Consider the following 20787-nt stretch of genomic DNA (forward strand, 5'->3'; position numbering starts at 1 on the left):
GTGACCTGCACAGCCCTCCCTCACTCAAAACAAAGTCAAGTGTGAATCATGCCATCATTTCTGTGATGGCATGGTCTTCTTCGGCAGTGAAGGACGAACACACACTTCAGTTTGCACTCAGAATTCACCAGTTATCTTTCTAAAGGTTAAAAATATTTTTCATTATGAATCCTTTGGAATTGTATTGGGTTATTGTATTGTTCAGAGAAGCTTAAGTTTTTCATAGTTGATTGTTGTTACAACATTGCTATTACTGTGTACAATGATTCTCATGGTTCTGCTTTTTTCACTTTGCATTAGCTCATATAAGTCTTCATAGGTTTTTCTAAAACAAATCCTTTTGTTATTTCTTGCAGCACAATAGTCTTCCATCACTATCATAGCACAATTTGTTTAGTCATTCCCCAGTTGGTGGGCATCCCCTCAGTTTCCGGTTCTTTTTGACACTGTTTTCCTGGGTGGTTATCCTAAACAACTTATGTACTTGATTATAAACACATGTTTATCTTCTAGATTGAGTATCATGCCTAACAGCACATATAACTTGTATAATATAACTTGATAGTCTAAGAAGAGAGTCTGGTATCTAATTTAATCCATTTTGCCCTGTATTTCAACTTCTTATTTGATTATAGTTTCCATAGGTATCAGGGAGATGTATTTTTCTTTTAGATTTTTCAAAATTCTCATTCACATCAACACGCATTCTTTAGGTGAAAAGAACTACTACCAAGCAGCAATTGGTGCAAGTGGTGCAGTGGACAGAGCACTGAGCCTGTAGTCAGGAAGACTTAAGTTCAAATTTGGCCTCAGACATTCACTAGTTGTGTGACCCTGGGCAAGTTGCTTAAACTCAGTTTTCTTCAGTTTTCCCAACTGTAAAATGAGGATAATAATAATGCTTACCTGGCAGGATTTTTGTGAGAATTAAGTACATTATGAGGCTCAAGGTGAATTTCTTTCCAACTTGGTATACTAGGAAAAGTTTTGTGGAGGAGGTGATGCTTAGATTGGGCTTCAATGGATGGTTAGAAATTAGAGCAAACCTTTCGGGCATAGGAGACAGTAAACAGGGGATGTATATTCATGATGCATAGATCAGTTTGGCTGAATCCTTGAGTACATGGAGAGGAGAAATCTAAGAAGAAGCTGGAAAGACACCACCACTATCCTTCCAGTGTTTCAGTTTTGTAAGCGTGGCATTTTAATTTCCCCCACCCTACGTATGAAGATAGTTCCCAAATCTTGCTGTTAACATCTTCACAATACTTTTTGATTATTGCCCCTTCTCTCCACTCAGAGAGCTACTCTGTGTCTGTGTCTGGCAGACCATCAGTGCCTCCCACTGAGATTACTGCAACATCCTCTTAATTTCTCATCATTCTACTCCATCCTACATGTCACTTGCTTCCAAAGTGATTTTCTTAAGTGTGAATTTGATTCTGTAAGTCTACTCATCCGTGTTCAGTGGCTTTCTGTTGCCTTTGAGCAATATAAACCCTTTTCAACTGTACCTGCCTGATCCCAACCTATCTTTCCACCCTCATTGAACATTACTCTTTATCTTGTACTCTGAGATCCAGCCAAACCTTTTTCTTTTCCTCTCAAACAAAACTCCATTTCCTGTCTATGTACCTTTGCATTGGCTATCTTCCATCCCTGGCACATTTTACTCAGAAGTGTTAGTGTCCCTCTCTTCCTTTAAGTAAAGTCAACAAGCATTCATCAGTTACCTTCTATGTACCAGGCACTGTACTTTGCACCACTTGTGCCAAGAAAGGCAAAAGACAGTTCCTGCCCTCAGGGAGCTCATGGTCTAATGGGGAAGATAACATGAAAACTACTGTGTACTAAAAAGATATTTACTGGTTAAATTGGAGATAATCAGTGGAAGGAAGGCATTAGAATTTAGAGAGATTAGGAAGATCTTGCACAAAGTGTTTCCTTCTGGGGATGGGGCAGAATTTTATCTGGGATCTGAGGGAAACATAAGAAGTAGAGATAAGGAAGAGAATTTCAGCCCGAGGGGGAGCTAGTGAATATGCCTGATGTTGGGACATGGAGTATTTTATATGGAACAGTGAGGAGGGAGGAGGCCAGAGTTATTGAATTATAGATTACATGGAGGGGTGTAAAGTGTAAGAAGATTGGGAAGGTAGCAGGGGGCCGAATTATGAAGGACTTTAAATGATAAAGAGAGGATTTCATATCTTGCCCTAATGGTAAATGCTATTGGATTGTATTGAATAAGTGAGGTGACATGTTTAGACCTGCACTATTGGAAGATGATTTTGGAGAATGGATTGAAAATAGACAGACCAACCAAAAGGCTACTGCAGTAGTTTGAGTGTGAGATGATGACGGCCTGCACCAGAGGAGAGAAGGGAGGGCATATATGAGAGATTTCAACATTGTAGAAATGACAGGACCTGGCAATAGATTGGATTTGGGAATGAGATGAGATAGTGAGGAGTTGAAAATAACAATTAGGTTGTGAGCCTGTAGTGCCCTCAATAACAATAGGGAAGTTTGGAAGGAGTAATTGTTTTATTTTTTGGTTTTGAGGGAGAATGGGGGTGAAGTGGGGAAGATCAGGAGTTCATTTTGGACATCTTGAGCTTAACATGTTGATGGAACATCTAGTTGGGGATGTTCAACAGGCAGTTGGAGATGCAAGTCTGAAGGTTGGGAGGAAAGTTAGAGCTGGATAAGTAGCTCAAGAATCCTCAGAACAGAGATAATTATGTTCATGGCAGCTGGTTAAATCAACAAGTAAAATAGTATAGAGGGAGGAGAGAAGAGAGCCCAAGGCAAAGCCCTGTGCAACTCCTGTGGTTAGCAGCAGTGACCTGGATGAAGATCCAGCAACCAAGGAGCCTGAGAAGAAATAGTCATATAGGTAGGAGGAAAACCAAGATAATAATAATGTTAGGAAAAACTATAGAAGAAAGAGTATCAACCAGAAGAAAGTGACTGATACTGTCAAGTGCTACAGAGATCCCAAGGATGAGGACTGAGAAAAGGCCATTAACAATTGACAATTTAGGATACTGCTGAGGTACCATCTTATGCATGAATCCTTTCCTGATTTCTGTTAACAGCTATTGCTCTCCCTTCCAAACCACCACATTTTTTAACCACTTTGTGCCTGAGCATCTATGTGGATATACATATGTGTGCATGTATGCATACGTGCACATATAGACATATATATGACATTATATATATCCACATTTTGTACTGTCTATATTTTTATATGTCCTTGTTTTCTCCTCTATTAGGATATAAGCTCATTGAGAGTAAGGATTGTTTCATTTTTATATTTGCATACCTAATACACAGTGCTTGGAACATAGGTGCTTAATAATAATGCTTATTGATTGCAAGGCAATGTGGGGCCAGATGGTAGAGGGCCTTGAAAAGATTTAAAATTTTTCTTTGCTTAGAACCCTTCAGTGATTTCTTCTTGTCACTTACATACTGCCATAACCAGATCTGTGCATAAGGAAGTTTCATTTAGCAGTGTTATGAATGATAGATTAGACTGAGGATGGATTTGAGGATGGAATAGATAGAGGAAGGATGGATGGAAAGAGTAGAAGCTGCAAAATTTATGTGGATAAATAGTGTAGGGAAGGGGCAGGGAATATGCATTTATACATTGCCTCCTGTATACCAAGCACTGTGCTAAGCAATTTTTACAAACATCTCATTTGGTCCTCACAGACACCCTGTGAGTTAATTTCCCCGTTTTACAGTTGGGGAAATTCAGGTAAGAAGATTAAGGGACTTGCTCAGTGTTCCATAGCCAGGAAGTGTCTAAAGATGGATTTGAGTAGATAAATGGAGGTGAGGTCCTGTAATAGGATAATGACAATAGGAATGGAGAAGGGGAAGGATAGATGGAAAAATTGTTAAGGTGGAATTGACAGTACTTGATAATTGATTGGATATGACAGGTGGAGAAGAAAGAACAGTACACGTAGTGATGCCACAAGTTGTAGTGGAATCAGAGATAGGAGCAGGTTTAAGGGGAGAGATCATGTATATAGTATTGAATACATGGAAAGAGATCTATGGGTTCCTTGGAAGAGATATTAGAGGAGTTTGAGAGCTACATTAGAGATGGCAGGTGAAACCTTAGGACTGAGATATATTAACAAGAGACAGACTATATCCAGAAAAAGACCCTGTGAAATGTCTACATTAGGGGATTGGGAAAGGAGGAGGTGATTGTAGAGGAGTAAAAGAATCAAAAACCTAACTTGTTCTAGAGGCATGGTAAGGAAGAGAGCCTGTTTATCAGGAGGTAGTTTCAACTGTGTCAAATGGTGCAAAGGGGTCAAAGAGGATGGGGCAAGAAAAAAAGCTATTGGAAGTCATTGGAAATTTAAGAGAAGTGTTTCAGTTTCAGTTGGGGATAAGGATTGGAAAGGTTTAAAGAGTTTATGATTATGTTGTAGAGTATTTCAAAAAAGTAGTAGAGAGGCTTTAAAAAAACAAAAGGAGAAAATTTGGCCTGTTGGGAAGCACAGATATAGGAGGCAATGAAAAGGAAGGCCATGAGGGTGCAGGAGAGAGAGAGAGGGAGAGGGAAAAGCAGAGAAGGAGAAAGGGAGCTGATTACTAGAACTGGATCCTCAGGGAAGCAATAATTAATCAATAGGATCAAAATAAAGGGATGAAGGGAAAAGGAAGAAGAATTAGCTTTAAATAAAAGTAAGGATAACTCTTTTACTAAGACCAGAGGAAGAGTAAGAAGAAATGGCTCTATTGTTCCTTTTATCTCTGTTTCAGCCTCACATCAGCCATGTGAGGTTGGTAGTATATTATCAGCCCATTTTATAGATGAAGAAATTGAGGATTATCTAAATTGACTTTCCCAGTGTCATACCTAGTAAGGGCAGAGCTAAGATTGTGACACAGGTCTTGTACCTACAAGTCTGGCATTCTTTCTAGTATTTTGTATTCTGTAAATGTAAGTACTCTTTTAGAAAATGGTAATAAAATGTAAAAACATTTTTATTTGTTGAGAAAGAAATTATATTGATTCAAGATATCTTTTTCAATAAGCACAAATGATTCTGGTGTAGCTCATTAGTCTCAGTAGTATTCTGTGCAGTCTTCTTTACTGAGTATAATTCCAGTTATTGAAATATATCATTTCTGGTGTCTTGAAACTATGATTTACCTCTGAATAGATGTTAAATTTAATTCCAGTTATTGGAATATATCTTTCCTTGTATCTTGAAACTATTCTTTGACATCTGAATAGATGTCAAATTTTGATAGGTTCTCAGTTCCTAAAATATAAATGTAGGATAATAATTCACATTTATGTAGGACCTAAAGATTTACAAAGCACTTTCTTAACAACTTTTAGATTGGAAGAACAAATGGTATTACTGCAAATGTAAGAGATGTGGAAACTAAGTCTGGCTCTGATTTAACCACAGTCTACAAGGCTGTAAATATCAGAGCCAAAGATCTGATTTCAGGATCGGTGATTTTTACAGTGCACCAGCACATATTACTGAGAACTGTTTTGCTCCTTAAAGGCATATGAATACAGGTGATACAAAATAGTGAAAAAAGTCTGGCGTATAGAATTAACCTTGGACTGACTCAGCTTACATAGGTAATATCTTTACTGTTTTATGTAATACATTAATGATCATCTTTTTTAGATGACCAGGATAAAAAGATTGAAGTGGTTTTGTCACCTACTAAAAAACAAGAAACACTACCCCTCCACCAGGAAACTAAAGAGAGTGGATCAGGAAAAAAGAAAAGTTCATCAAAGAAACAAAAAACAGATAATGGTAAAATACTGTTTTATAGCTTTTAGTTTTGAGTAACCTTGAAGTGATAATATGAATTTATGTGATATAGATATGAAATATTAAAAAAATTTACACTATCCTCTTCCTTACCCTTGTAGTGGAAATAATATCACTTAGGAATATAAAATATTAATATATATTAGTATGTATATTAATATTAATATATATCATGTATTTTTCATGTATTTAATAATATATGTCATGTTTAACACTAAAAAGCAATGATTTGTTGAATTTACAAAACAGTGATGGTGGATGAACCTCATAGTCACTCCAGTTCTTTTACTTCTTTGATGGATAACTCTGACCCAAATCCTACAGCAGATAAGAGAGAAGTGATTGATCTGGTTAAAAGTGATCAAGTAGAAGGGATCCAAAAAACAGGACCTAAAAAACTGAAAAATGAAACCGACAAAGGTAATCAAATTAACAAATTAATTCTAGTCTCTTTAAAAATGTCTGAACTTGATTCAAGAATCAAGTCTAACAGTGATGTCATAGAATCTTGTCATATTAGGGCTGGAGAAGGAGTCTTAGAAGTTACTGGTCTAAACTGATGATATAGTGAGGAACTGAGAAAGAGATTAAGTGACTTGTTCATGTTTATGTTTACGGATCTAGTTCTAGTTTAATGATTATATACAAGGACATATTTGACAAATAAGGTTAAGAACTATTGTACTGATAGGTTGCAGAAGTCCCAAGCATGCTTGAACCTAGTGTTTGGGGGAACACTTGGGCAAATGAATGGAGTAAGGGACTCTTTTGGGGAAGGGATAATGATTTTAGTGGAAGATAGGGGTACAGTTCCAACATCAGGTAGACGTTGAGATGCGTGGGCCATTTTGTAAGTGTAGAATTTCTATAAATATCTTTTTGGAATTATTTATGTATACTTGTACTATCTTTGATTTTTATTATAAAAGAGAATTTACTACTAACTCCTTAAATAATTTTATATCTTCTTATCCAGCTTTGAGACATTTATTTTCTATGATTTGTTAAAGATAACATTTAAACAGTAATTTTTTTAATGGTCCCTGAGTTCATTGCTATTTTACATATTTTTTTCCTTTTAAATTTTGGTCTTTTAAAAATTATGCCACATAGCTGCTTATTTATGTCAAACTATCTTTCTTCATTTTAGAAAATGCAGAAGTAAAATTTAAGGATTTCCTTCTCTCCCTGAAGACTATGATATTCTCGGAAACTGAGGCTCTTTGTGTTGTAGACTTGCTAAAGGAGAAGTCTGGTGCTATACAAGATGCTTTAAAGAAGGTAATTATATGCTTGGGTATATATTCATTGAGGGGGAAAATGGTTAGATTTGTAGATGTAGGTGGGCATTTAGGTCTGTTTTTACATTTACTAAACCAGAAGACTACTTTCTGAACTAAATTTTTTGCTTTTCATCAGTTATTTATTTAAAGATTAATTTAGATATAGAACATAGATGATTGTTGTTGTGTCATTTCAGTCAGAGCTTTTCTTGGCAAAGATACTGGAGTGGTTTGCCATTTCCTTCTCTAGCTCGTTACAGATGAGAAAGCTGAGGCAAAGAGGATTAAATGACTTGCCTAGGGTCACATAGCTAGTAAGTATCTAAAGCTAGATTTGAACTAAGGAAGATGAGTCTTCCTAACTTCCAGGTCTGGCACTTTATCTGCCTAGCTGCCCAGAATATAGGTTAATTAAGAGCAAAAGAACAATGTTAATACTTGTAGATATGTAGAACTGTCTGTAGAACTATTTGTGACTAATAATTAATAGACATTTCAGAATATATTCAGATAAGCAGTTATTGCTAGAAAAAACCACTCCAAACCGCTAAATCTGACTTTTAGGGATCTTAACAGTTTGGCATCATTTGCTTCTTCTTTTTATTAGAGTTTTTTGCTCCTGTACCCTATATGAATAATAAGTAAAGCACTCATCATGTTCTTACTGGGAGCTAGGCACTGTGCTAAGCACAAAGGATACAAATATTAGATAGCATTATAGTCCCTATTCTACATTTTGATGGAAGAAGGCACCACATAAAGAGGAATTAAACAGAAGGAGATATTATATGCTCATAGTGACTGGGAAATATGTGGAGGCCTGGCTCTGGAAAAGATAAGGTAAAAGCAACAGTAATGGAACTTTCTTGGACTTCTCCAGATGTGTGTTTAGTTGTTTTATACCATGCTTGATGTTGCTATTTGGAATATTTTTGAGCAAAGTTATCCCTTAACTACAATTGAATCCTGTATAATTTTTGACATGGACAAGAGAATACTAGTTTGAAGATGCTATACTATATTTTGCTGCAGTGACTAAGATGTTTTTGATAATCAATAAGATATTATATTCTCAATGTCTGTTATCTTTGTGACTCTCAAGATGTAGTTTGTTGTAGAAAGTAGGACAAAAAAATCTTAGATGTTGTCTTCTTGTGTTTCATTATTATTCTGACTGAATATACCATGCTCAAATGTTTTTATAGAAATGAGAAATTAGATGTATGTGTTGGTATTTTTGAAATCTTTATCTTTTTTGTCAGGGAAGAGGAAGGGTAATGGAATGGTAAGAATACCATCAATGAGCTTTTCCTTTCTTTTGGAATAGTTCCCTCTTAACAGTGAATTATATCTACCTTTGAAACTGTCCCTGGCATGGATTTGTTTTGTACGTATTGTTTTTGGTTAGGTATAGCCACTGTTCCTAATTTCATCTTTTTAAATATCAAATCATTCTTTAAAAAGCTGACCAATTTAGTAACCAGCTACAACTCCAGAGGAATGATGATGAAGCGTCCTTATAACCATTTCCTGACAGAGGTGATAGATTAGAGGTGTAGAATGAGGCATATATTTTCAGAATTGACCAATATATGGTTTTGTTGTATTTAATTATGCTTATTTACTACGAGGGAGTTTTATATGGGGGCTGAGCAGGGATGGAAAGGAGGAGGCTAATTTGACAGTGATGCCAAAGAAAAGAGGGTCATTGAAATACTTTAAATAAATGCACAGAGAAGAATTGAATAAAGTTCAAAGGGAGAGAAAAACAAGCAGAGCAGATTTGAAAGTATTGAATTTTTTTATCTACTTGGAAACAATAGGCTGTTACATAAGACATGTCCAGTTTCATATTCAGTCTTATGTTCTTTGTATGCTTGTTTGTCAAGTTCAAAATAACAAGAAATAAATTATAATCAATATAAATCTTATCCATTGCCACTTCTTCCTAGAAGTTTACAAGAGTAATTCCTTGTGATGTCCCCATAAGGTAGGTAGTGAATATATTTTTGCTCCCATTTTGCAGATGAGGGAATTGAGACTCAAACATGAAGTGACTTTGACACAATTAGTGAGTATTAGAGCCAGGATTATCCAGGTCTAAGGATTCCAAGTCTGGTATTCTGTCCTCCACATCACAGAGTTATATTCATAGGGAGGGAACTGATGAAGTCCGTCTGTGGTGGTTCCTTCCCTTATTGTCAGTAGATCATAGGATAATGGGTTAGAGTTGGAAAGTCAGAAGTCATCTAATTCCACCCTTTTATTTTACAGCTGAGGAAACTGAGGCCTAGGTAGGCTAAATGATTTGCCCAGGTGGTCACCCAGGTAATAAGTATTAGAGACAGGATTTGAACCCCAAACCAGTACTCTTTTCATTGTACCATGCTGGATGAAACTAGATCAGTATAGAAATGCTGTCACATTTGTTTCATTGGGAAATGAAATTGTTTGTTCTTTCTTTATCTATAAAATTTCTTGTGATAATCTGGCTTAGCGGCAACTCATTCTAAACTTAGCAGCCCTCTTTTTTCTTCTCCATTATTTATCATTGTTCAGTGAAATACTACCATTAACATAATCTCTTGTCTTCTGCAGTGTTTTGCCAGTCACATTGTACTAGCGTACAGTGGGAAATGTAGATGTTAAAAAAAGATCAATTAAATTTTATTTTTAAAAAGATATAAGTACAATATTGGCAACATTAATCAATAAATATTTATTCAGTGCTGACTGTGCTAGGTTCTGTATTAAGCCTTAGGGATACAGAAAGAGGCAAAAGATAGTCATGCCCTAAAGGAACTCATAATCTAATGCTGAGGAGACAACATTCAAACAAACATATACAAAACAATCTATATGCAGGATAAATAGGAAATAACTAAAAGAAAGAAAGCACAGAATTAAGAGGAAATAGGAAAGGCTTCTTGAAGAAGGTAGGAGTGTAGTGACTTAAAGGAAGCCTGGGAAACCAGGAGGTATGGAGATGAGGAGAGAAAACGTTCCAATTTTGGGCGATAGACAAAGAAAATATCCAGAATGGAAAGATGGCATATATTGTTTATGGAACAGTAAAGAGACTTGTGTCACTGGGTCTAGGACTCACTGTCAAGGAGTAAAGTGTAAGAAAACTGGAAAGGTAGGAGGGGACTAGGTTATGAAGGGCTTTGAAAGCCAAACAGAACATTTTGTATTTTCTCCTGGAGGCAGTAGGAGCCACTAGAGTTTATTGAGTAGGGAGTAACATGGTCTGACCTGTATTTTAGGAAGATCATTTTAGTGGCTATAGGAAGGATGAATCAGAGAGGGGAGACACTTGAAGCAGACAGACTTATCAACAGTAATCAATGTGTGAGGTGATGAGGGCCTGCACTAGAGTGGTGACAGTGTCGGAAGAAGGGGGCGTATTTGAGAGATGTTGCAAAGATATCAAGAGGTCTTGGCAGCAGTTTGGATATGGGGCGTGAGAGATAGTGAGGAGTAAAGGATGACTCCTAGGTTATGAGCTTGAGGGACTGGGAGGGTGGCGTTGCCCTCTACAGTAATAGGGAAAGATTAGGGGAAGGTTTGTGTGAAAAGATAATGAATTCAGTTTTGGACATAGTGAGTTTAAGATGTCTACTGGACATGCAGTTCAAGATGTCTGAAAGGGAGTTGTAGATGTAAGATTGGAAGTCAGTAGAGAAATTGGGGCAGGATACATAGAGTTGAAAATCATCGGCATAGAGATGGTAATTAAATCCATGGGGCAGCTCTCAGTGGTGCAGTGGATAGAGTGCTGGGCCTGGAGTCAGGAAGACTCATCTTAAAATATGGTCTCAGACACTTACTAGCTTTGTGATCCTGTGAGACAAATCCTGTGTGTCTCAGTTTACTCATCTGTAAAATGAGTTGGAAAAGGAAATGGCAGACCACTTTGTATCTGCCAAGAAAACCCCAAATGGGGTCACTAGCAGACAGATATGACTGAAGTGAGTGACATACAGATCAATGGGAGCTGCTGAGATCACCAAGTGAAATAGTTTTGAGGGAAAAAAGAAGAGAACCCAGGGCAGAACCCTGAGGAACACCTATGGTTAGAGGGTATGATCTGGGTATGATCCACCAAAGGAGACAGAGAGGGAGCAGTCAGATAGGAGAAAAATCAAGAAAGAGTAGTGTCCTGAAAACCTAGAGAGATGAAGATCCAGGAGAGAGTTATTAATAGTGTTAAAGGCAACAGAAAAGTCAAGGAGAATGAGAATTGAGAAAAGGCCATTGGATTTCATAGCTAAGAGATCATTAGTCAGTTTGGAGAGAGTAGTTTCAGTGGAATGATAAGTTTGGAGGCTGTATTGGAGTAAAGTAGTAAGTGATTGGAGAGAAAGTTGAATATTACCTATTGTGGATGACCTTTTCAAGAAGTTTAGCTACAAAGGGCAGAAGAGGTAGAGGATGACAGTGGGAATGGAAAGACCAAGTGAAGGTTTTTTCAGGGTAGGAGAGACATGATCATGTTTGTAGGCATTAGGGCATGAGCCAGTAGACAAGGAGAGATTGAAAGTAAGTGATGGAGTGGAGATGACAGAGGGGGCTTGTTGGAGGAGATAGAGTGAAATGGGATCACTTGAACAGGTACCCCTGGTAAGAAGTAAGGCCACATCATTATATTAAGTATTAGAAATGAAATGTGTAGCATCATTTCTTTTTTTGGTTACTGTTGTTATACAGTAGTAAGTTTTGTTTCGCTCCAGATTTGCCATTCAGCCTTTTAACTTTGTGGGGTCTGCTGATTGATGCTAGTCGATTTGGTTTTTTAATTCTGTTGATAAGGGCTCTGGTTTTTACTTGGCAGACGAATGAAGAAAGAGGCAACTATTTTTGTTTAAACATATCTTTCTAAGTTTTTTGGTATGTGAATCATTAATTGTAGGTTGTATCCTGGTTTGATTATCCTTGATATTCAGTTGATTGCGGAGATACATTTCTGAGCCATGTACTCCTTCTATATCAGTTATCAAACTCTGAGATAAGAAGAGACCTTTCATGTTTGCTTATATTAGGTGTAACTGTTTGAAGGAATTCTTTAACAAATCATGATTATTGGCTTTACCTTGACTTCTTTTATTCTAGTCTAGTAAAGGTGAAGTAGCTGCAGTTGTACATCAGCTTCAAGAAAAAGAGAAGTTACTTGCTGCTGTGAAAGAAGATGCTGTTATTGCAAAGGATCAGTGCAAGCAGTTAGCTCAGGTAAAGTAATTCTACTGTGGGTACCCCAGTAACTTCAGCGGAGAGTCAGTATAGGTGAGCCCTTCTCTAAGAATTAGGCAGTGGTTCTGAGTTTTATTTATTTTGTCTAATGAGAGCTTTACAAAACAAAGGGAACTTTTTTTTTTAATAAATTTATTAAGTCATCTTTGTGTTTAATGACATTGTTAATACATACTGGGTTAATGATATTGTTAGTATATTTTGGATTTTGGTTGGGTTTCATGGTGTTCTCTGCTTATTTTTTAAATAAAATTTCTGTATTTGTAGATTCTCTTTTAATGCAACAGAAGAATGTGGACATATCATTGGTATTTATCTTACTGGGATTTGATGTGTAATTGTTTCTTTATGGAATAATAGAACTCCCTTTTGATCAAATCAGGTTCTTGAGAGAAATGTCAGCATACTTTTAGCTTTTTTTTTTTTTTTAACCTTAGCTCCCAAAATCCGTTAAGGAATAACAGGAAAAAGATTTGTATGTAGGGGTTTGTTTAGCAAACATTTTACTATGGTAATTGATGGTCAATTTATATGTTTATTTAATTTTATTGATATGTTTTTACTTTTACATCATCTTAATCTTTCTGTATATTCTCTTCCCTCTCCCTGAGAGCTATTCTTTGTGACAAAGAATAGAAAAGGACAAAATGCAGTTTAGCAAAATTACTTAATATGCCAACCAAATCTGACATTCTTTTTTGATATTCCATTCCTGTAGTCTTCCACCTCTTCTTTCCCCTCCCCCCTCAAAACAGGAGGAAAGGTCCTTAATTTAAGGTAGGCCTGCATAACATGAGGTCTGTGGGCCACTTGTGGCCCACCAAAGGACTTTGGGGGCCTACGAAAAATGTAGAGTTGCAACTGCTCATTCCTGTTTTTCATGTGATCTGTGACAACCAACCATCGTCAGTCTGTCTCTAGTCTAACCTATCTGCAGCCTGAAGAAATTTAACCTATTTTAATTGTGGCCTCTACCTACTGCCAAGTTGCACAGGTCTGCCTTAAGGAAGCTTAAAAGTTCTTTATCTTTTCTTTGCAATCAGTATTGGTCCTTGTGATAATGAAGTCCAATTTGAATGAAACAGAATTAAAAAGCTTTAATGTAAAACATTGAGAACATAAAGTGTTCTCTTTTAAAATGAAACTAAACTGTCCATGATACTCGTGTTAATTTGCACCTTGGAAAAGAATTTTAGAGAAATGTCTAAATTTTCCATTCCTTTGAGATTTGATGTAGGATGAGTCAAACATTGAATAACTAAAATCATTGTTCATTGAACCATCTGGTGCAGTAACTTGAGTCAAGAGTAAGAAAAAATTGGGTTTGATTATCAAAAAAGATTTATTTTAAGTAGGTAAGAAGAGATCCCGCTATCACATGCCTTTTTTCTGAAGGATGGTTTTTGTTGAAAGATGTTCATTGTAGACTTTGAGTAAATTGAACTAGTATCCTTGGATTTTATTTATGTTTTACTTACATTTATATGCATATAAAGAAGTTTTAGTGTCTTTTAAAAAAAATGCCTTTAGTCTATGTGTAATTTTGCATTTAAGGAAACATTTGAGAAAATATTGGGTGAAATATCAGGTGGGAAAGGGAAAAGAGTGAGCTTGTGACTTCATTGTATAGAAAGCTCCCAGATGAGCAAATTCCTTCTGTTATGTGGGCCCACAACTTCTCTGTAACTTATAGTCCTCGAGAGCTGTCTGAAGGTTCAGTGACCTTTCTAAAGTCACCCAGCCATGATGGGTCAGGGGCAGGACATCAACTTATTTCTGAGGCCAGCTCTGTCTCTTTCCTATTCTAGAAATTGGGACGATAATTGTTTGGATTTAAAATGATCTTATTAACCAATACCGGATATAGAAAGGGTTCACCCCTCACATGAGCTACAGAATGTAATTGAAAAGTGAGTCAGTAAAAGTTACATGCAGAGTAGGTGATAATGTACGTAGGTAAAAGCCATTGTGTTGACTGTAGGTCTGTGGCCAGTATTTAACATTTCAGGATTTGATTGCTTCACTTAAATTTAAGATTTTAAAAATATTGTGATTGTTTTTTTGCTTTTAGTTGAAAAAAACTCCATTTCCTTTTTTGATTAACAATTTTAGGAGATGATGACAGAGAAGGACAGAAGTAACATAGTTATAACAAGGATGAAAGAACGAATTGGTACTCTAGAAAAGGAGCTTAATGTTTTACAGAACAAAATACATGTTGGGTATCAAGAGGCTCAACAGATGCAGATGAAGGTATGTTTGCATTGTTTAGAATTCAAATGGGACAAAACCTAAACTCCCACTGGAATATCTAATACTCATTGTGCTGTATTCCATGGTCTTATGGAAAGGGGTTCAGTAGAGATATTTATTATAAATATTTCATTAGATCTTTACAATAGCCCTCTGAGATGCTTTAATTATTTTCATTTCACAATTGTGAGGAAGCAGAGGCAGAGATTGTGACATTCCCAGGATCTCAGAGCTATTTAGTGTCTAAGGCTGGATTTGAACTTTGGTCTTCCTGACCCCAGGCCCATTTCTCTACCCACTTCACCTCTAACTGCCTCCTTTTTTCCCCCTATTACTTGTACTGGCTAAATTGGAAAAATTTAATTTGGAGGATTGGAGAGATTCAGTTGAATTTTAATTTCATATTTCTTCTCAAAACATTACATGTTTGTTCTTTGAAGAGCAGAATGAATCTTTGTCCCCGACTTTTCCCTTCACCACCTCTCCCTCTTTTCCCTTCACTACCTCCTCCCTTTCCCCAGTGACCACACCTCTGTTTTTTACTTGAAGTTGTCTTTTGTTTCTATGATTTTCTTAACTCACATTCTTTAAAAAATTTTATTTTATTTAATTTAATTTTCTATTCCGGATTCTCTAATTTCCCTTCCTTCTCCTCCCCAACCCAAAACCTGTTACAAATATGAAGTCATGTAGAACAAATTTCTGCATTAGTAGTGTTCCGGAGCGAAAAAAAGACAAAAACTATGCTTCATTCTGCACTCTGAGTCCATCTTTAACCCACATTTTTAAGGATAAAATTATTTACTTTTCATTTAAATTTGACTTCTTTCTGCAGGGACACTTCACTGATTATACTTTTAATTACATTATAGTTAGTAAACAATTGTTTAATAATCTTGTTTTTCTTCATTAGTTAATGAGGTTTTTTGTAAAGGTGATATGCCTACGTGAAAAATAAATATAATGCTTTCATTTCCCTTTGAGTTGTCAGCAGAGAGCTACCATACCTAAATCTTCTAAAATTCAGTTTAGGTCCTTACCTTCTTTCTGGTATAAATTTTTGTTAGATTTTCCTATGTTTGAAAGGAGTACATTGGCAGTCCCCAGTTGTAATGGTTTTGTTTTTTATTTGTGATGTCAGTAGGTGGATTTGATATCATTTCACAATTTGTGGTACTTTTTAAGTTTAATATAATTAACCTAGTTTTCTCTTTTTACTGTTGCCTTTTATATGTGATCTGTCAGTGTGACTTTTTTTTGTAATATAATATCACATTGAGATGAACGTATCAGGATCTATTTAATTTGTCTTATTAGCTTCACTGTAATTTTGCATTCCATATTGAACCCTCTGACTATTTAACTTTTTTTGACATTGATTTGTATGAAATGAGCTCTCGATGCCATTTTCTTTAAAATAAATAGTTTTCTTTATAGTTTCAGAAAGTCCGTGAGCAAATGGAAGCAGAAATTACCCACTTGAAGCAGGAAAATGGTATTCTGAGAGATGCTGTCAGCAACACCACTAACCAAATTGAAAGCAAGTACGTTAGCTTAGAAGACAGTTTAGTTAAGTCATTTGTATCTGAGAGGGAAAAAATTAGTAGTAATGCTTTTTTCTTTAATCATTAAAATGCATTTGCTGATTGGTGATGAAAACTGCTTACGATTATGCAGGACAGCCAGAAGAAAAATGCTTGGAGCAAAGGGATAGAATGTCTTGCTTGTGAAGAGCTAAGAGCTGAGTGCTGCTGAAAGGAGGGGTAGCAACTTTGACTCAATGATGAATATATACCTGGTCATATCCTATACATTACACTAATTCTGAACCTCTACAAGTCATCATCCAAACACAAATCCTCATCCCCAACCACATGTTTCTATCTCTCTGAACCCTCCTACTCCAAAGTCCTAACCAAATGCTATCTATCACTTCTTCTGTGCCGTCTGGAATGCTTAATCCATAGGCAACAAAATTCCTTTGATCTTAAAACTTTTACTCTTTTTCCCCTTCCGTTTTCTAACAATCACTGAAATTTGGCTCTCCTCTCAGATGGCAGCCTTCCTGGCCACCTTTCCAGTATTTGCTGTGCCTTCACTCATTCCTCTTGGCTCACTGATCTAGGTTTTCACCCTACTTCAATCACTCAGTAACCTCTTTTCTTTTGAGATTCATGCAATCCATATGTACCACCCAATCAAAATTCTGGTAGCCATTGTTTATAGACCTCCAGGTTACTCCCTTTTCTCAATAAGTTCAGTACTTGACTCATGATTTTTCTCTCCTCTTCAATTCTTGACCTCATACTAGGGTACTTAAATATACATATCAGCTGTCCTTCAAACACCTTAATCCCTCAGTTCCTTAACCTATTACTTTCTCTCCACATCAGCTATACAAAGAATCTTGCAGTTACCCATAAATGTTTATGAATTTATGAATTCAGGTTTCCCCTTATCTGATCATAATCTGTTGCCTTTCTACCTCATTCTCTGCCTTCCCTTTCCAAACCCTATTCTTCTACATTATGACCTCCAGTCCCTCCACCCCTCAGTTCTCTCACAGGTTATTACCCCTGCATTAGCCATTCTCTCCAGTTTTCCCCATTTTGACCTCTTGGTGAACCATTTCAACTCTACATTGACTTTTCAAGGAGTTCCTGGCTCCCTTATAGTGCTTCTTCCTCCCTGCCAAGCCTCAGTCTTGGATCATTTCCAGTGTTCCCTGCCTTCCCTGCCTTTGCTTATATATACATGCTGTTGAATGAAGGTGAAGAAAATCATAGAACCATTCTGGCTGGGTCCACTATAAATTTATGTTAAACAGTTTCAGCTGGGCCCTCATATACTTCTACACCCCTTTATCAGCTCATTATCCAACTCTTCACAAGGGCTCTTTTAAACCTTTTCATCCATTTCCAGATCTTCTATGTTTCCTTTTTCCCTTACCCTCTCAGCTGAGAAACTTGCCTCATATTTTACAGAAAAAATTGAGACCATTCACTATAAGCTCCCTCTTCTCCTCTCTTCCTCATCTCATATCACTCATGCTTTCTACCACTGTGTCTTCTTGTGCTCCTGTCTCACATGAAAAAGTGATTTTACTTCTTACTAAGACAAGCTCTTCTGGTTGCACAAGCAGTCCCATTCTGTCATGTCTCCACAGCAGATATTCCCCCTCTTTCATCCCTTCTCTTTTACTTTACTTCAAGCTCTCTGTCTCTCTACTAGCCTCTTCCCTGCTGTCTATGAATATGCCCATGTCTTCTTTATCCTCAAAAATCCCTTACTTGATCCTTTTATCCCAACCAGCCTATCCTATATATATATTCTATATCTCTTGTGCACTTTGTGGCTGAACACCTTGAGAAGGATGTCTATAAAAGTTCCTTCCACTTTTTCTCCCATCAGTCTCTTTACCCCTCATAGTGGGACTTCCAATCTCATTATTTCATCAGAATTTCTCTTTCTAAATTTACAGATGATCTCTTAATTGTTAAAGTTGTCTTTCCTCAGTGCTCTTTCTTCTTGACTTCTCTGTAAATCATCCTCTTCTTCTTGATAGTTCTAAGTTTTTGGGTTATCACTGTCTCCAAGTTCTTTTCCTACCTGTCAGACTGTGTTTGCTGGATCCTTATCCAGATTCTTCCCTCCAACCTTAGGTGTCCTACTGGGTTCTGTCCTGGGTCTGTTTTTATGCTAATTTACCTGGGGATTTTATTGGTTCCTTAGAGTTCATTGATAACTTCTTTGACGATGATTCTCAGGTCAGCTTATCCAGTCCTAACTACCCTACTGACTTCCACTCTCATACCTCTTACTACCTTTCTGACATCTCAAACTGGATGTCCAACAGGCATCTTAAAGGTTAACATGTCCCAAACTAGAACTCATTATCTTTCACGGTAAACCCTCCCTTCCTCTTACTTTCCTTTGCCTTGTAGAGAGCAATACTGTCCTCCCTGATTCTAACACTTACAACTTAGGCATCTTCCTGGGCTCCTCATTATCTCCCTCTATCCCCAAATTCCCTTCTAATCTGTTGTCAAGTCCTGTCGATTTCACCTTTGCAACATCTCTCAAAATACATCCTCTTCTCTCTTCTGATTACTAGCACCACTTTAATGTAGACCCTCATCACTTCATGCTCAGATTATTTTAATATCCTGCTGATGGGTCTACCTGTATTGAATTTTTTCCTCAGTTTGATTTATCCTCTATTCAGCTGTCAGTGTGATTTTCCTAAAGTGCAGGTTCCACCATGTAAATCTCCTCTCCCCCATGCTCCCCTCAGTTTATTGAACTCCGTCTGTTCCCTGTCTCTTCAGGATCAATAGATTCTCAAAGTGAGTGATTTGACCTTGTCATTGAACTAGTTAGTTTGCTTTTATTAGACTACATCTATTCCTATATTCCATGTATCCTATACTCCCTTGTTAAATAGGATAATAAACCCTCACCCCACATTTTAAAAAAAATTTGTAATACAAACCTCACATAAAAATGAGGATGAATCAGATTGAAGTCTCTTTAAACCTTTGAAAGCAAGGTTAGCTGGAGTTACATTCATGTATAAATGATACCATCTTCAGATTAACATGGATTAAAAAAAAATCAATTTTGTGTTGAAGTTCTAACTGATATAAGACAGGATTCTAGTTACTGTAAAGTTTCAAATGAATAAATTTTAGATGCTCTTATGTGTTCTCTTTTGAAGGAGTCAGAGAGTGCTAAAATAAATAGTATTTTATTTTAAATTTGTTCATGATATGTAAAAATAAGAGCCTCAAATTATTTTTAAAAATTATATCTGACTTTGGCTTCCTTTTACAGTAGCTATAATTTTGAGTTGATTTTTAAGAAAGATGATGAACTCTCACCAAGTCTTGTTAATAGCTACATTTAGAGATAATAGAAAAATAAAACTGGGAATTAGTTTTTTTTATATCTACTTAAGAGTATCACAAGTTTTGATTATTTCATATGCTTGTTGTGGAAATTTCACTAATCCAGTTCTTATTTTCAGGCAGTCTTCTGAACTGAGCAAGTACCGCCAGGATTGTGCTAGGTTGGTGAATGAAATAAAAGAGAAAACAGGAAAGTTGCAGCAGGAGGAAAGTCAAAAAAAGAATGCTGAGCAAGCAGTTGCTCAATTGAAGGTAACTTAACACATTTTTTTAGTGATGGGCTAAGCCCTTGTGTAAACCTGATAATTTCAGATGAGTAACATAGTGAATGGTAATTCAAATGTAAAATATAGCTTTAAGGAATGTAGCATGAGTCTTAATAGAATTTCTGTTCTGTTTGAGGTGGCATGGCCATGGGGAAGTGAGAGTGCTGGCCTCAAAATGACTGGTGTCATGAACAGTGCTGGACTTGGGTTCAAACACTGTTTCTAATGCATGCCTTATGATCCTAGGCAAAGCCCTTCACCTCTGAGCCTTCGTTTCCTGCTTAGTAAAACAGAATTATTGCTGTTTTAAGGATGAAATGAGATCATATATGTAAAAACACTTTTCAGACCTTCTAATACCGTAGAAATGCTGTTGTGGTTTTAATATGTATAGTTACTTATATATGTATGTATACATATATATGTATAGTGACTTTCTTCATCTGTAAGAAATGGCATAGCTGGTTTTTCAAGGTGTCCATTAAAAAGATAAGTAGACTATTGCAACAAATAGTCATCACCTCTTGATAGTCTTGGAAGACTTGGGGGTTAATTAAATTGGCTGAGAGATAAACTAAATGTGAGGGACAGAGTATAAAAATTTCTCAGTATTTTAATATTTTTCTATGCTTGGGGAGAAAGAAGAGTAATTTTTTTTGGCTAGACTTTATTCCACCTTGGTCTTGCGGATGTTTTACAGCATTGTTTATGGTTGTTGTGGTCCATTACATTTTTTGAAATGTACCAGGTGGATGAAAGTATTAAATGTTCTAGTTGCTCTGGTCTACTTTACTTCAGTCACTGTTGACAGATACTTATTAATACAGTGTCACTTTGCTTAAGCTTTTGGATACTAATGATTTAAGATTTGTCAATAAAGGTACAGGCGTATCCTAAAGAGAGGTAATGAAAATGAATATTGGATCAGTTACTATAATAGACGTCTTAGGATCTAACAGTTTTGAGAGTTAGAAATAACCACTAAATT

At 36.4% G+C, this 20787-nt stretch overlaps 1 protein-coding gene across 10 annotated transcripts in view; it reads left to right on the forward strand.

Moving 5' to 3' along the window:
* The window catches only part of KTN1 (kinectin 1), a 134387-nt gene that overhangs the window by 34269 nt on the left and 79331 nt on the right, over positions 1 to 20787 (forward strand). For all 10 annotated transcript variants that reach the window (XR_011971745.1, XM_072629297.1, XM_072629292.1 and 7 more), the window contains 7 exons: positions 5688 to 5822; positions 6090 to 6260; positions 6991 to 7121; positions 12236 to 12352; positions 14486 to 14626; positions 16064 to 16170; positions 19653 to 19785. Coding sequence is in view for 9 of the 10 variants with exons in the window: in XM_072629297.1 (XP_072485398.1) it covers positions 5688 to 5822; positions 6090 to 6260; positions 6991 to 7121; positions 12236 to 12352; positions 14486 to 14626; positions 16064 to 16170; positions 19653 to 19785 (935 nt within the window). In the remaining variant the exon portion in view is untranslated. The remainder of the gene's footprint in view (positions 1 to 5687; positions 5823 to 6089; positions 6261 to 6990; positions 7122 to 12235; positions 12353 to 14485; positions 14627 to 16063; positions 16171 to 19652; positions 19786 to 20787) is intronic.

The sequence above is a fragment of the Notamacropus eugenii genome, chromosome 1, assembly GCF_028372415.1.
Source record: "Notamacropus eugenii isolate mMacEug1 chromosome 1, mMacEug1.pri_v2, whole genome shotgun sequence".
NCBI classification, from domain to species: Eukaryota; Metazoa; Chordata; class Mammalia; order Diprotodontia; family Macropodidae; genus Notamacropus; species Notamacropus eugenii.